The sequence below is a fragment of the Ranitomeya variabilis genome, chromosome 7 (assembly GCF_051348905.1).
Source record: "Ranitomeya variabilis isolate aRanVar5 chromosome 7, aRanVar5.hap1, whole genome shotgun sequence".
NCBI classification, from domain to species: domain Eukaryota; kingdom Metazoa; phylum Chordata; class Amphibia; order Anura; family Dendrobatidae; genus Ranitomeya; species Ranitomeya variabilis.
Genome location: NC_135238.1, coordinates 79,105,696 through 79,122,443, shown reverse-complemented (window position 1 = coordinate 79,122,443; position 16,748 = coordinate 79,105,696). Strand labels below are relative to the sequence as shown.

The window sequence follows — 16,748 nt, the reverse complement described above, 5'->3', positions numbered from 1 at the left end:
AAAAGGTACAGAGCAGGCAAAGCTGCAAGAGTGCAGAGTGTAAGCAGACTGTGAACACAAGGAAAGACACAGCAGGGAAGGAAGCCACAGACAAGGAGACAGAGATAAGACTAAGTACAGACAAGGCAATGGAACAAGACACAAGGACAAAGACACAGGGACCAGGATATTCTGCCTCCTGGAGGGCGGACAACAAGACCAAGGCAAAAATACAGAGAAAAGCCTCTAGCGAGGGAGTAACAGAGCAAGGCCTGGCAAACTCAGCAGCTAGACACTAACTGAGCAAACACATTGCACAGGCCCAGAACACTGGGTGGAGCTGCACTATATACTGGAGGCCTCTTGGTAATTGGTCAGGAACAGATTAGACAGATGCACCTGATTGCTATAAGAACCAGAGAGTTCACCCCTATACACAAAGCCATGAAGCATGCAGAGAGCAGAGACACAGAACATGGAGCTGGCATAAAACAGAAACCACATCATGGCCTGGAGCAGTGGGTAAGATAGTGTGAGAGATGTGAGGCCATGCTGTGATGCCAGCAGAGTTGTTACAGTCATTAAGGCCAAAATAGGTTGGGTCATGAAGGGGTTAAAATCAGACTTTTTCTGTTTCTCTGTTGCTCCCTTGCTTTTGTTCATATATTATAGTACATGAGAAGTTAAAAACACAAAGCAAAAATGTAATATTGACAATCTTTTATTATACACAGAAGACGTACAATATTCTTTAAAATCATCAGCATTATGCAGAATGCAAAATACATTTTATTCTTGATACTTCAATCAGCTCTGATCTTTAAAGGGGTTATTCCCTTTCAAATATTATTGGTCTCTTGCTGCATTTTGTTTAAAGAAAAAAAAAACACACTGTACTCATCTTTCCTGGGTCCACTGGCGACGCTGCTCCCGGTATGTGGCTCTGGTTGCGGCGCTGATGTCACATCAGCGAATCATCAAGATAAGCGGCTCAGAGCTACACCGGAATACTCCGCTGAGAACTACACCAGAATGCACCGCTGAGAACTACACCAGAATGCCCCGCTGAGAACTACACCAGAATGCCCCGCTCAGAGCTACACCGGAATGCCCCGCTCAGAGCTACACCCGGAATGCCCCGCTCAGAACTACACCGGAATGCCCCGCTCAGAACTACACCGGAATGCCCCGCTCAGAACTACACCGGAATGCCCCGCTCAGAACTACACCAGAATGCACCGCTGAGAACTACACCGGAATGCCCCGCTCAGAACTACACCGGAATGCCCCGCTCAGAGCTACTCCCAGAATGCCTCGCTCAGAGCTACTCCCGGAATGCCTCGCTCAGAGCTACTCCCGGAATGCCCCGCTCAGAGCTACACCGGAATGCCTCGCTCAGAGCTACTCCCGGAATGCCTCGCTCAGAGCTACTCCCGGAATGCCCCGCTCAGAGCTACACCGGAATGCCTCGCTCAGAGCTACTCCCGGAATGCCTCGCTCAGAGCTACTCCCGGAATGCCCCGCTCAGAGCTACTCCCGGAATGCCTCGCTCAGAACTACACCGGAATGCCCCGCTCAGAGCTACACCGGAATGCCCCGCTCAGAGCTACTCCCGGAATGCCCCGCTCAGAGCTACACCGGAATGCCCCGCTCAGAACTACACCGGAATGCCCCGCTCAGAGCTACTCCCGGAATGCCCCGCTCAGAACTACACCGGAATGCCCCGCTCAGAACTACACCGGAATGCCCCGCTCAGAGCTACTCCCGGAATGCCTCGCTCAGAGCTACTCCCGGAATGCCCCGCTCAGAACTGCTGAGCTCAGGAATCGACAGCTGCGCTACCAAGGTGATGTCAGTGCCGTAGCCCATGCCCCATACTGGGAACAATTGCCCAGTCGCCGGTGTACCTGGGGAAGATGAGCACTGGACAGATTGTTTTTTTAAAACAAAATGCAGCAAAGAACAAATTATATTTTAAACACAACTCCTTTAAATAACCTCTCTCTGCTCATTTCCTCAGTCATAGTTGCAGGTTACAAGTAATTATGAACTGTACCCTATAAAACAAAGTTACTAAAGGCTGTTTTGATCAGAGTAGAAAATGTGACATACAGTATTAAATCAAAGCAACATCAAACATTATCAATGATGCAATAAATTATTTCTTCGTATTATGTTCAGACCACAGTTTTATAGATTTCAAGTAAAGTGCAGCACCTTAGATTAATGTCTATTTACATAAAATAATTTAGGTTCAAAAGCTTTAATACAGAATAAAAGTGGATTGTATATTTCAATTTATTAGGTTATTAATAAGAAATCTTCTTAGATTTGCTTGTTCTATTGATTTATGCAGTGTCTTGACAGAATAGTGACCACTTAAATAAAAAGGTAACTAAACTAAACCTGTAAACGAAACCTGTACCTGCCAAACTGCTCATTAACCGGGAATAAATATCTTCTTTAATGACACCTGAACCTCAACTATCAGGAATCATATGGTACTGTAGGCACTGCCAAGCATACATTGGATTTCTTCATCGTGACTCAGCATAGCAGATAGTTATATCTCCAAGTCTAGATTGGATGCTATGATTGTTATGGTGTCACCTAAATTTAATTTATTGCTTTTCCTTATTTTCTTGATATCTTAGACTGGTAATAAATTCTGGGTGATGATACAAACCCAAGAAAGTTGACCATTAGCGGTTCTCCTGCAGAATCTGGTGCTTGCTGAATTGAATATTAAACCGATTACACACAACAGAATAATTTGGGGCTTATTTATCTAGCTCGTTTTTTGTATTTTGTGTATATGCTTTGTACGTTTTTTTATATATATAATGGCCAACAATGTGCTTTATTCTAGAGCATTGTTTTTACACTGCCCTATAATAACAGCTACATAGGACTGAATAGTTGTGGATAGCAAAGCAGAAGTTGCGCACCCACATAAGAAGGCAGAAACTAATAAGACCCAGTACAGACTTGACAGTTATCACATGTTAGGGCTGTGTTTTAGCCAGTAACTGGGACTAATATGGCAGTTTCAGGTATAGGGGAAATTAGAAATAAGAAAAGTAAAAATAATAGTATTTGAAAAGAAAAGAATAAATCAGTGATTAAAAAATAAAACAATCATTTCACCAATCATAGATGAAGCTCTGACTTTGACACATTCAGCATAACTAGGGCAGGTCCTATACTAAAATAACGTTGCACAACGGCAGAAAAAATGTATCTAAAAATGAAACGGCTATATCCCTAAAATAATAATGCCCATTTGTCATGAAAAAAAGATGCAAATTTTGACCAGTGTAAGCGAAATCCCTTTCCCAAAATAGCAAAAAAAAAGTCATGTTATTAAGGGGTGCAAAGATACTATTCAGCCGGTTTTCTGAGCGAATTTTAATCCTCCCTGGAGCTGCCGGCTTTCCGTCACCGAGGCGTGCCTTGAGCGATTACACTAGCAGCTCACAGCACTGATAGCAGCGGCAGTAACCACGTCCCGGCACTGTGATTGACAGCTCGTGGTGCAGTGCATCTGTGCAGTGCAAGCTGTCAATCACAGTGCCAGGGCGTGCTTACAGCCACCACTCACAATGCAGCGGCGGCTCCCGGGAAGAATAAGAACAGATTTCAAAGGTGAATACTCACTTTAACAGTAAATTAAACTGTACAATAAATTAAATTGTACTTATATCAAAATTGTGCTATATTTGCACTTCACTTTTTAAACATAATTAAATAATAATTTCATATTAGGAAAATAAAAATTTGTAAGCTATTTTGCTTATAGTAAAATCTTTAATATTTTCCCTTTCTTACGGGGAATTAGGATTCATGATTAGATGAACAATCTAGTTTTACAGTCAGTCAGCGTTAAAGGGTTTGTTGCATCCTCTTATCTTCAGAAGCACACCGCTCTCCAGCCTCCCGACACCTTGTTTGCCAGGGCAGGGGGGACGGGGAGTGCCTTTAGATTGGCAGACCTCTGCGCTCTCCCATTCTGTAAGCAAAGGCATTTTTGGCAGCATCAGAGAAGCAGAACGATACTGAAGCTGGCCAGATCCAACCAGCTTCAGATCAGTGCTTTCAACTCCATAGCAAAGAACTTGGAAGTGCTGTGTTCTTTGCCTAATAGAACGGCCACCTCTGATAGACTTGCAGAAGTGGTCGGTAACTTGGGTAACTGTAAACTCTAGAATTAAAAATTTCTCCAATTCTTGAAAAACACAGAGTATTTTTAGTAAGAGATAAATTGCAAAGTTGCTTGTTTTTACAGGCACTTTACAATTTTAACCATTTAAGAAGATGAAACAACCCCATTTAACACTGACTATCCAGCTGCTCATACATAGACTGACTATAAATCACTGGATACAACAACGTTGTGACATATTTTTGCTGGTAGTCAATAATCAGTAACAGAACTATTAGTACATGATTAGATTGTACTAGCTGTAGTGAGTGGTATTTGGAATCATAATATGCAGAAAAACAGATGCAAGAACAACTTAACGCTCAACCCTTTAACGCTGACTGACTGTAAAACTAGATTGTACATCTAATCATGAATCCTAATTCCCTGTAAGAAAGGGAAAATATTAATGATTTTGAACTTGTTGAAGTAAATGACCGCAGCAAGCAGATGTATTGAGATCACTTACTTCATCTTAGTGTAGAGTCTCCGGCTGCAAATGCCTCATTAGAATCTGTCATTGAAATGTATAGCAGTTTGCAAGCTTTAGGGATTCCTTGCAAGGCTAAGGATACTAAGGGATTTGTATCAAAAAATGACCCAATAGTTCTTAGACCAATGTTTCTTTTTAGTTCTGGAAATTTTCCTTGCCTCTGATATTATGACGGCATTATATATCCTAATGACTTAGGGACTGGAGTCATACAGCAAAGTATATTATCCAGAGAACTGATTACGCTGGCTTCTCCATGCTAATGACTAGAGTATCTCATTCTATAAAATTCCTCTCGTATGCTCTCAGTGTCGACCTCTTCAGTGCCAAACCAAATGACTTTCCCATTAGTGATGTCTTCCTTTAATTTTCGCTTAGAAACCGTCAAAGTGCCGGGGTCCTCTGTAATGTTGGGGCCGGTCATCAATACGTAACAAGCATGACGGCTGCGTTCAAACAGGGCAGCTAAGAAATAAAAATGAAAGATTGTTGGACATTGGAATAATATGTTTTCAATGCGCCAAGTGTACAAAGCTATGACCTGACATAGATAAACCAAGGGCGTCTATACAAAACCACAAAGGAGTAGAAAAATGCATGTGACACATCATTCTGGATAACTCTCCCAGAAAGTCCAGGAGACTCCTAGAAGAAGGGGGATATTCCAGAATCCACAATGATCTAGACAACATCCTGAAACGGGGCATCATCAGAACATGGCCGGCTGTGATGCCTATGCGAGAAAGGTAGGACCCGAGAAGCTCAAGCCCGATCCTAAGTCTGTAAATAGCGGTAGGGTCTGATAGGGCTAATAGATGAAGGTCTCACAGAATCAATAACCCCCTTCATGAGCATATAATGTAAACATGCGTCATATGGGCTCAGCGGAAGTATGGACAGGCATCTGCCTGAAACATCAATTGCAAGAACTAGCTGTGGTTGCTGTTGTTTAACCATGTAGATGCCGTAATCAATCAAAGTGACATTTCAATGGCTTGGCTTCTGGGCCACTCAAGCAACAGCTCCCATGATGCACCCCACTTACACCCACCACCCGAGACCACAGCCGGTGGGTTACCATACTATCACTGCTGGTGTATGAAGGACAACCCTAAAATCAAAGGAAAAGACTATTTTTTATAAGGAAATGTGGGTGGGTGAAGAATATTGTGGCTGTCAAAATTTACATCCTAAAAAGAAAGACAAAGTAGTGATGACACTAATATAAAAGACATGATATAAAAGACAGGATAATACGCCAAACTAAAGGGTTATATTATGTAATTAAATTCTCTTGTAATAATTGTATGTGAGCCATACAAACGCCCCCTATTAAATGGAGTTGGGAGCATTTCTATACTATAGGGCAAAAATGCACGATCCACCCATTGTCCCAGCATTAGGTTGAAATACATAATGGGAGAAGTGAATGCAGTGAATATATGAAATTGAAATATCTAGGATGAATTGGAAGCATTTTAGTGGAAATATATATCGCAATTTTTCAGACTATAAGATGCACTATTTTCCTTCCAAAATTTGGAGGAAAGCGGAGGGGGTGCGTCTTATGTCCAGATGTACTTGCTGTGGATGGGGAAGTGGGGAAGCAGCAGCGATGGAGCTGTTGGTCACAGGAGACAGGAGTCGGCTGTTGCGGCTAACCCCTGTACCTGCTGCTAAAGAGAAATTAATATTCACTGCTCCCCATGCCCATAGTCCCTCCTACCTCCGTACACTGATGCCGGCGCCGAGAAGTGGGAGGTACTATGGACATGGAGAGCAGTGAATATTCATTCTCTTTAATAGCGGGCAATGTTAGCCATAGCTGTCGATTCCTGCAGCTGCTGGGCGATCATGTGTGCCTGCTATTAAAGAGAATGAATATTCACTGCTCCCTACGCCCATGGGAGTGGAGAGCAGTGAATATTCATTCCCTTTAGTAGCAGGCACACATGATTGCCCAGCAGGTGCAGAAAGCTGGGGGCTCCAGCTACTGTGACTGCTTTTAAAGTAACATGAATACTCGCTGCTCTCCACTCCTATAGTCCCGGCATGGGGAACAATGAGTATTCCAGAAGCTGTCCTCGGCTTGTAAGCAGCGCATGACATTACGGCTGCTTACAAGCTGAAATCAGTTGCTGGCATCAGAACAGGATGCTGCGAGGGAAGGCTTTTTAAAATATTTTTCTGATGAGAGTCATGCATACCAGGATGGGGATGGGGTCCATGCATACCAGGATAGGCATGAGGGGGCCATGCATACCAGGATAGGCATGAGGGCGCCATGCATACCAGGATGGAGATGAGGGGGCCATGCATACCAGGATAGTGATGAGGGGGCCATGCATACCAGGATAGGGATGAGGGGGCCATGCATACCAGGATGGAGAGGAGGGAGCCATGCATACCAGGATAGGCATGAGGGCGCCATGCATACCAGGATGGAGATGAGGGGGCCATGCATACCAGGATAGGGATGAGGGGTCCATGCATACCAGGATAGGGATGAGGGGGCCATGCATACCAGGATAGGGATGAGGGGGCCATGCATACCAGGATAGGGAGGGGCCATGCATACCAGAATAGGGATGAGGGGGCCATGCATACCAGGATAGGGATGAGGGGGCCATGCATACCAGGATGGAGAGGAGGGGGCCATGCATACCAGGATAGGGATGAGGGGGCCATGCATACCAGGATAGGGATGAGGGGGGCTATGCATACCAGGATGGAGAGGAGGGGGCCATGCATACCAGGATAGGGATGAGGGGGCCATGCATACCAGGATAGGGATGAGAAGTCATGCATACCAGGATAGGGATGAGGGGTCCATGCATACCAGGATAGGCATGAGGGGTCCATGCATACCAGGATAGGGATGAGGGCGCCATGCATACCAGGATGGAGAGGAGGGGGCCATGCATACCAGGATGGAGAGGAGGGAGCCATGCATACCAGGATAGGCATGAGGGCGCCATGCATACCAGGATGGAGATGAGGGGGCCATGCATACCAGGATAGTGATGAGGGGGCCATGCATACCAGGATAGGGATGAGGGGGCCATGCATACCAGGATGGAGAGGAGGGAGCCATGCATACCAGGATAGGCATGAGGGCGCCATGCATACCAGGATGGAGATGAGGGGGCCATGCATACCAGGATAGGGATGAGGGGTCCATGCATACCAGGATAGGGGATGAGGGGGCCATGCATACCAGGATAGGGATGAGGGGGCCATGCATACCAGGATAGGGAGGGGCCATGCATACCAGAATAGGGATGAGGGGGCCATGCATACCAGGATAGGGATGAGGGGGCCATGCATACCAGGATGGAGAGGAGGGGGCCATGCATACCAGGATAGGGATGAGGGGGCCATGCATACCAGGATAGGGATGAGGGGGGCTATGCATACCAGGATGGAGAGGAGGGGGCCATGCATACCAGGATAGGGATGAGGGGGCCATGCATACCAGGATAGGGATGAGAAGTCATGCATACCAGGATAGGGATGAGGGGTCCATGCATACCAGGATAGGCATGAGGGGTCCATGCATACCAGGATAGGGATGAGGGCGCCATGCATACCAGGATGGAGAGGAGGGGGCCATGCATACCAGGATAAGGATGAGGGGGCCATGCATACCAGGATAGGGATGAGGGGGCCATGCATACCAGGATGGAGAGGAGGGGGCCATGCATACCAGGATAGGGATGAGGGGGCCATGCATACCAGGATAGGGATGAGGGGGCCATGCATACCAGGATAGGGATGAGGGGGCCATGCATACCAGGATAGGGATGAGGGGGGCTATGCATACCAGGATAGGGATGAGGGGGCAATGCATACCAGGATGGAGAGGAGGGGGCCATGCATACCAGGATAGGGATGAGGGGGCCATGCATACCAGGATAGGGATGAGAAGTCATGCATACCAGGATAGGGATGAGGGGTCCATGCATACCAGGATAGGCATGAGGGGGCCATGCATACCAGGATAGGCATGAGGGGGCCATGCATACCAGGATAGGGATGAGGGGGCCATGCATACCAGGATGGAGATGAGGGGGCCATGCATACCAGGATGTAGATGAGGGAGCCATGCATACCAGGATGGAGATGAGGGGGCTATGCATACCAGGATAGGGATGAGGGGGCCATGCATACCAGGATGAAGATGAGGGGGCCATGCATACCAAGATGGAGATGAGGGGGCCATGCATACCAGTATAGGGATGAGAGGACAATGTATACCAGGATGGGAATAGGGGCCAAGCATAGCAGGATGTGATGAGAGGGCTATCTATACCTGGATTGGGGACATATATATACCAGGATGTGGATATCAGTACAGAATTGACTACATTTTTTACTTCAATTTTTTTTCTGTTTTCCTCCTCTAAAAACTAGGTGAGAAAAATACGGTATATTATACATGAACCAGTTACATTTAAGATAAGGACTAGGAGTAGACATTTTAATATGTAATATAAAAATATATATTATTACACATATGGGGTCCATATAAGGAGAGTAAGAACAGCAAATGAAGATAGTTGGAGTTTTGTGATCGTATGCGGTGATGGGATGTCGATCTTGGAAACACAACTGGATGGCTGTATGAAAAGGCAGGTGATGTCTCTGCACAGTGCTGGTTATGGCTTATTTGAACAATGGGGAGGTGCTACCGACAGGGGCGTTCTCTGTGGACATTCGGCTTTTGGCACAAACATATCTTAAGAGTATAAACTAAAGTCTATAGAAGACTCAAATTGAGCCAGAAACTCCACGCAGAACACAGCAAAACACAACTTAATGCCAACTACGGATAGTTTCAGAATATGGTCATACTGACCTTGTGGAAGGAACCGATTTATAGGGGGCATAAACCTGTCTGATACTGTGGGGTGAGAGTTCCCACACTGACTCAGGGTGTTCTTTCGATAGAGTTGATCGGAAGGAGCTGGCTGTAGTGTTTGCACACCAGCACAGGGGTGTAGTAATACACATGCAAGGTTGATTTTTATATTTTATAAAAACAATATAAGTTTGGTATCATTGTAGTTGATCTGAACTGAAGAATCGTGTTTCCAGGCCATTTTAACACCATTAAGACAACCCCCCCCCCCCTCAAAAAAAAAAAATGGCAGAACTGTTTTTTTTGTTTTTTTCTTTATGGTTTCACTCCATTTTGAAAATTTTCCGTTACATTAAACTGTAAAATGTATGGGGCAATTGAAAACTACAAACTGTACCACAATAAACAAGCTCTCATTCGTCTTTGTTGAAGGGAAAATAAGAGCTTTTGGAAGAAAAGGAGGAAGAATCAAAAATGCAAAAATGGAACTTCGTCTAGTCATGAAAGGGGGTATAAGCGGTTAGGCTTTCTGATCCTCAAATCTTAACACTATACCAAGTGAGATAGTGCTAATACTTTCTAGAAATCATTTGGAACATAAACTTACCGCTAAACAGGATTATATTTTCAGTATGGTTGTTCAGCTGGAGAAGGGCATTCGGGTGTGATGGGTGAAACATGAAAAGGTTTTCTTCTGACTCCTACAGTGACACAATTAAGATTTTACTATATTTCTGCCTCTTTAAAACTTTTACAGGGATATTACTGAAATAAATGTCACATGACCCAAAGGATATAGTATTATAAATAACAAATTGTGAAAAACATAACAGTATTGCAATATGTAATTTTTCCCAGAAATTTTCATAGAATGATCACCATTCTTTCTGATTGCTGTTTTGTGCAGATTATGAAAAAAAATGTCCTACTGCCATTTGGAAGCTGTCAGCAAATGGGTTCTGATAAACCCAAATAGGAGTCTATTTAATGTATGTCTGTATATTAATGTAACCCCATAGCCATATTCACCAACAAAGGGGTAGCTAATGAAGGAGTTCATCCGTTAATAAGGATACCAAGATTTGTATGTGTTGTGGAGCTAAGCTGTTCTGAATATTTAAAAAAAAGATCAATATTAGATTATGGGGGTTTCCAATCTCTGCACACATACTAATCAGCTCTCTGTTCCCTGTTTCTCTGTCATTCTTTACCAGGCACAGCGCTACACATTTAGTAGTGGCCATGCATGGTACTGCGGGTTTTTCCTATTCACTTGTATATGACAAAACTGTAATAAACCATGCCACGTAAACACGGAATGAAAAATAATGGTTGTTGTAGAGTTACAGCCCCTTCAAAAATCTGATCGGCAACTCTAAAAGGGCATTTACACTGCAAGATATTCGTGAACAAGTGTTGTTAAAAACACTGGTTTCACGATTATCTTGCACTGTAAACAGGTTGCCGATCACCCAAGCTAATATACAGAATAATTGCTCGTACAAAGACACGTACACTGATGTTGGAATCCAGGTAATTGACTCCCCAGAACAGAAATGTTGAGCGGTGGTCTCCTGTATTCAACACAGCAGGGTTCTGTCTGGCAAGTCCCAAATTCAGTTCAAATGCCCACTGCAAAGCTCCACTGTTACTGTCCACTATAACAACCTGGACACAAAGATTATTGGGAGAAATAAGAGATCAATAACATAAAAGCAGAAAATATATGTAAAAATATGGAAAAGAAAAACTACATTTCACACATCCAACATAAAACATGATTAAGTCAAGGTTTTTTTTCAAAATTATACAGTCACGGGGAGCTACCTGTTAGTAATAAATGTATAATAATAGGCCAGGACTTCAAGCTAATATCAATAGTTTTATGGCTGGGAGGAGGATGAAAAAAAAGACGTTAAAACTGCAAATAACCGATGCCGATTGCATTGCAGTTAAGTGTACACTATGTGCACAATTATTAGGCGAGTATTTTGACCATATCATTATTTTTATGCATATTTTCCACCTCCAAGCTGTAAGAACTTGAATGCTTAATGGATGAAGCAGATCAGGTGATGTGTATTTGTGTAATGAAAGATGGTATGACTTAGGCTAGTTTCACACTAGCGTTAACTGCAATACGTCGCAAATGCGTCGTTTTTGCGAAACGCCGCATCCAGCAAAAGTTTTTGCTGGATACGTTGTTTCGTCATAGAGTAACATTAGCGACGCATTTGCGACGCATTTGCGACGCATTTCCAAACGGTGAATGCGTTTGGCGGCGTTTGGGCGTATGGTAGCGGTCCGTCGGGAGAAAAAAACGTTACATGTAACGTTTTTTGCTCCCGACGGTCCGCTTTTTCCGACCGCGCATGCGCAGTCGGAACTCCGCCCCCACCTCCCCGCACTTCCCCGCACATCACAATGGGGCAGCGGATGCGTGGGAAATATGCATCCGCTGCCCCCGTTGTGCGGCGGAGACCACACTAGCGTCGGGAACGTCGGCCCGACGCGCAGCGACGGGTTGTTCCCGACGCTAGTGTGAAAGTAGCCTTAAGAATATCAACATCCTTCATCAAGGTGTGCAGAATTATTAGCCAGTTTGTTATTCTCAGGAAAAATGGGTGAAAAAATAAGATTTAATTGACTGAAAAGTCAAAAATTGTTAACACACCCTATAGAAGAATGCGGCACTCTTGCAATTACTAAGATTCTCGGACATGATTACAGGATCATCAAAAGTTTTGTTGCAAATCGTCAACAGGGTCGCAGAAAACATGTAGAAAAAAAAAAAAAGACGCACATTAATGGCCAAAGATTTGAGAAGAATGAAACGTGAAGCGACCGGGGATCAATTATTCTCCAATGTAGTTATATTGCAAAAATACAACCAGTACACACTTAGTATGCAGGAAAATACATAGCAATAGAATAGATATAAATAAGAGAGTGCTCAGAATCCCCGAGTCTAATAGTATCGGATACGCCCCGACAAAGCTGCAGGGGGAAACGTGTGTAGCGCCCATTGGATCAGGCCACACACATCTTCCCTTCTTGGACACATCACTAGATGTAGGTACTGTCCGCCTCCATAGGCAGATATAGGTCCTCTTTGAACAGTCTTGGCATATAGCCTTCAGACTAGGGGATCCTGAGCACTTTCTTGTTTATATCTATTACCGTAAATTACTAATATTTCCCAGCATACTAAGTGTGTGCTGGTCCATATTTTAATAATACTTTTTTTTTGTGCATTTCATTAATTTTATCTTTGTGCCAATAAAGATGTTTATTTTATGAGACTTTACTGCATTAATTTTCCCTGTGTTGGTAATGTGTATCTCTATGAACAGCGTCTGGTAGGCTGTCTTTGGTGCTGCCAAAAAAGTTGATAGTCAGCAGATTAAGAAACTAAGACTCCATGGATGGAAGGCTTATTACAGTTATGGAAAAAGAAGGGCGGCTATATGGGTCACGGATATTTTTTTGACATGTCAGAAACGTATTTCAGTACATTTTGAATTGTTTGGTTCTTATTCTCACTTTAGCACATGAAAATAAACAATTGAGATGAGAAAATATACATTTTTCATTTAATTGTATAATATTTCTGCCCACCAATAGTTGCCCAATAGTTATGCACACATAGGTATTCTCCCAAGAAAGAAAAAACTCACTTCTTTTTTAGAAATTTAGGTTTCAAGTTTATTAACTTTTTTGATTGACCGATAACACTGTGGTTGTTCAATAATAAAATTAATCATGACAAATACAAATTGCCTAATAATTGTGCACAGTGTATTATAGACCCTATACCATGATAAGCAGCAATCCAGAGGACAGAAATGAATTCTTAACCATTTACAGTCTGTAAAATAACCAACCTTCTTTTTGTTCATTCCAATTTCCAGCTCCATCATTATAGATAAGACATCTCTCTTGAAAAAGCCCAGAGCTGGTTTACTAGAAAAATAAAAGACAAAATAGTTTCCAATAGTTCGGTATGCGTCATCAGTGTGTGCACAGATGTATGATAATCAGAAAGAAAAAAAAGGCACCATGGAAAAAAAATGGTTATATATCTGCTGATTGTGGAATGGATCGCCAGGCTGCAATAACCGTGGGCTCAACCAAGGAAAAAAGAAGAAAATGGTGGCACTCACCAGTTCTGTATAAACGCCCAAAGTTTTATTCACATTATTGATGGTACAGGAAAGAGTGGCACATGTACCTCTCTCTCCAATGCCAAAAGTTTAAGAATTTGTATAATATATAGGTCTGTCTTGTACTCTTAAATAAATTACCATACCTTCAATGCACTATGAAAGGCTCTTGAAAATATAACAGTGTCACATGCTGACAAGACTGTTGGTAATGTAATCACTTCAAGAAAAAAGAAAACGCAGCACTCACCATTCCTTACAAAAACAGAAAGTCCATTATTCCAATTTACTGGGACATATGTGCGGTAAGCAGGGGGAGGCCGGGAGAGCTGTGAGCTGTCCACAATTAAGGAATGGCGAGTGCTGCTTTTTCTTTTTTCTTGAAGTGATTGCATTGTTCACACTTGAGCTAAGCACCACCGAAATTCCTAGTAGTTACCGCAAATGCTCACAGAAGGGAAAGAAATGACCATGTGTAATGGCTGAATGGTGCCGCAGTTTCTTGCTTTAAATTACCTGTTGATACTGTGATTCTGTCGTTAGGGTTTTTGCCACATATTTTGATTCTAGTCATGCGTCAATTACTGGGCTGCTTGCTGTAGTTGTGATAAGATCAGTTTTATCAGCACTAAATTATCACTAGAGAACCAGTAAACCTGCTGCCGTGCAGTCCTCCATATTCATAATCTCTGTATAAGAAGCCAATCAATGATTGGTATCTTTCTGCCTATGCACAGTGTACACAGAAAGCCGTCAATCAGTGATGTGAGCAGGGTACTATAGAGCTCAGCATTCAGAGAACTAACAGATTTTCAGCAGAGAAAAGTGATTCTATCAACACTCCAGCAGGCAGCCCAGTAAGGCCACGTTCACACATTCAGCATTTGGTCAGTATTTTACATCAGTATTTGTAAGCCAAAACCAGGAGTGGGTGATAAATACAGAAGTGGTGACGTGTTTCTATTCTACTTGTCCTCTGATTGTTCCTCTCCTGGTTTTGGCTTATAAATACTGAGGTAAAATACTGACCAAATTCTTAATGTGTGAACGTGACCTAAGTGACACACTGCTGGAATCAGTATCTCTGGCCCTACATCATGATGCTCTCAGATGAGGTAGTAAAAACCTAGTGACCGATTCTTTTTAAGTATTACATTGATAGTATGGTTAAAAAAGCCATACTGTCCATGACATTTTTAATAAAAGCGTGTGTGAAAATGAAAGGTTATCTTGAACAAGAAACTCTACCCTCGATGTTTGATCGTTAGGACAAGCTTCACCCGCTGTGTCATTGAAAGTGATGAGCTACAGTTCCAGACTCAGCTGCCCATATTGGCAGGCTGCTCCTTCATTCATTGTGCTGACAGCTAGGAATATTACAGGGTGAATCCAAAAAATACAGCTGGCCTACTGTGCAGATAGGCCATATTTGTTTCAAGTATCAAAGAAGTGCTATAGTTACTCATCTTCTTAAAGCCTCTCTCCCACTTCTGTATTTCAACATGTAGGTGGAAATATGGTGCAACTGCACTGAGTGTAGCTTGTGGCATAACATATATTGGTTGCACAAGTCATAAAATAAAAAACAAACTAATAACAGAACATTAATTTAAAAAAAAACGGCATATTCAGGTGCTGTGAAGCACTTTGTGGGCAGCCATAATGGAGATATAAAAATAATTTTACATTTTTTGGCATTTAAAAAGTGGCATTGCCAGATCGAGGTGGAAACTGATAAAAAGTTTTTTTTTTATGAGGTCACGTCCCAACCTTCAGTATTAGGTCAGTATTTGACATCAGTATTTGTAAGCCAAAACCAGGAGTGGGTGATAAATATAGAAGTGGTGACGTGTTTCTACTATACTTTCCTGGTTTTGGCTTATAAAAACTGATGTAAAACACTGACCAAATACTGAACGTGTAAACATGGCCTAAGGAAAGCTTTCTGGATTACAAAGCTAGATACCAAACAACCAAAACGCATGAATTACAGGAATGACACAATGTTAATTTATTTACGGTAGTTATTTATTGTATAGTATATGTCTAATAAGGATTTACCGTATATACTCGAGTATAAGCTGAACCGAGTACAAGCCGAGGCACATAATTTTGCAACGGAAAACTGGGTAAGCTTATTGACTCGAGTATAAGCCAGGTATGTATTGTCCCCTCATCCCTTTCCCGGTATGCGTGGTTTCCCCCGTCCTATCCTGCTCTGTGTGGCTGCCCCTATTGTATGCATGGCTCCCCCGGTCCCCTCGTTGTATGCATGGCTCCCCCGTCCCATCCTTGTTTGCTCGGCTAACCCAGGCCCATCCTTATATGCATGGCTTCTCCAGTCCCATCCTTGTATGCATGGCTCCCCGGTCCCGTCCTTGTATGCTCGGCTCCCCGGTTCCATCCTTCTATGCATGGCTCCCCTGGTCCCGTCCTTGTATGCTCGGCTCCCCCGGTCCCATTCTTGCATGCTCGGCTCCCCCGGTCCCATCCTTGCATGCTCGGCTCCCCCGGTCCCATCCTTGTATGCTCGGCTCCCCCGGTCCCATTCTTTCATGCTCGGCTCCCCCGGTCCCATCCTTGTATGCATGGTTTCCATGGTCCCATCCTTGTATGCATGGCTCCCCCGGTCCCATCCTTGAATGCATGGCTCCCCGGTCCCATCCTTGTATGCATGGCTCCCCCGTCCTCCTCACCCTCCTCACGCAGCCCCACCGACATTGTCCCAGTGCGGCAGCTTCTTCCCGTGATGAGCGGTCACGTGGTACCGCTCATTAAGGTAATGAATATGCGCTCCACACCTATGGGAGTAGAGTTGTGTACATATTCATTGCTACCTTAACCCCTTCACCCCCAAGGGTGGTTTGCACGTTATGGACCGGGCCAATTTTTACAATTCTGACCACTGTCCCTTTATGAGGTTATAACTCTGGAACGCTTCAACGGATCCCGGTGATTCTGACACTGTTTTCTCGTGACATATTGTACTTCATGATAGTGGTAAAATTTCTTTGATATTACCTGCGTTTATTTGTGAAAAAAATGGAAATT

At 43.5% G+C, this 16,748-nt stretch overlaps 1 protein-coding gene across 4 annotated transcripts in view; it reads right to left on the bottom strand.

The window, feature by feature from the left end:
• Positions 1-684: 684 nt before the first annotated feature.
• Positions 685-16,748, bottom strand: part of FAM234A (family with sequence similarity 234 member A) — a 60,990-nt gene continuing 44,926 nt past the window's right edge. Inside the window, exons 9-13 of one of the 4 annotated variants that reach the window (XR_013218238.1) lie at positions 13,419-13,497; positions 11,050-11,202; positions 10,142-10,235; positions 1,768-5,138; positions 685-1,512 (exon numbers count right to left, since the gene is read on the bottom strand). Coding sequence is in view for 1 of the 4 variants with exons in the window: in XM_077275328.1 (XP_077131443.1) it covers positions 4,933-5,138; positions 10,142-10,235; positions 11,050-11,202; positions 13,419-13,497 (532 nt within the window). In the remaining 3 variants the exon portion in view is untranslated. Of the gene's footprint in view, positions 1,513-1,767; positions 5,139-10,141; positions 10,236-11,049; positions 11,203-13,418; positions 13,498-16,748 lie in introns of those variants that run through there. The other 3 variants (XR_013218240.1, XR_013218239.1, XM_077275328.1) reach the window with 3 other exon arrangements.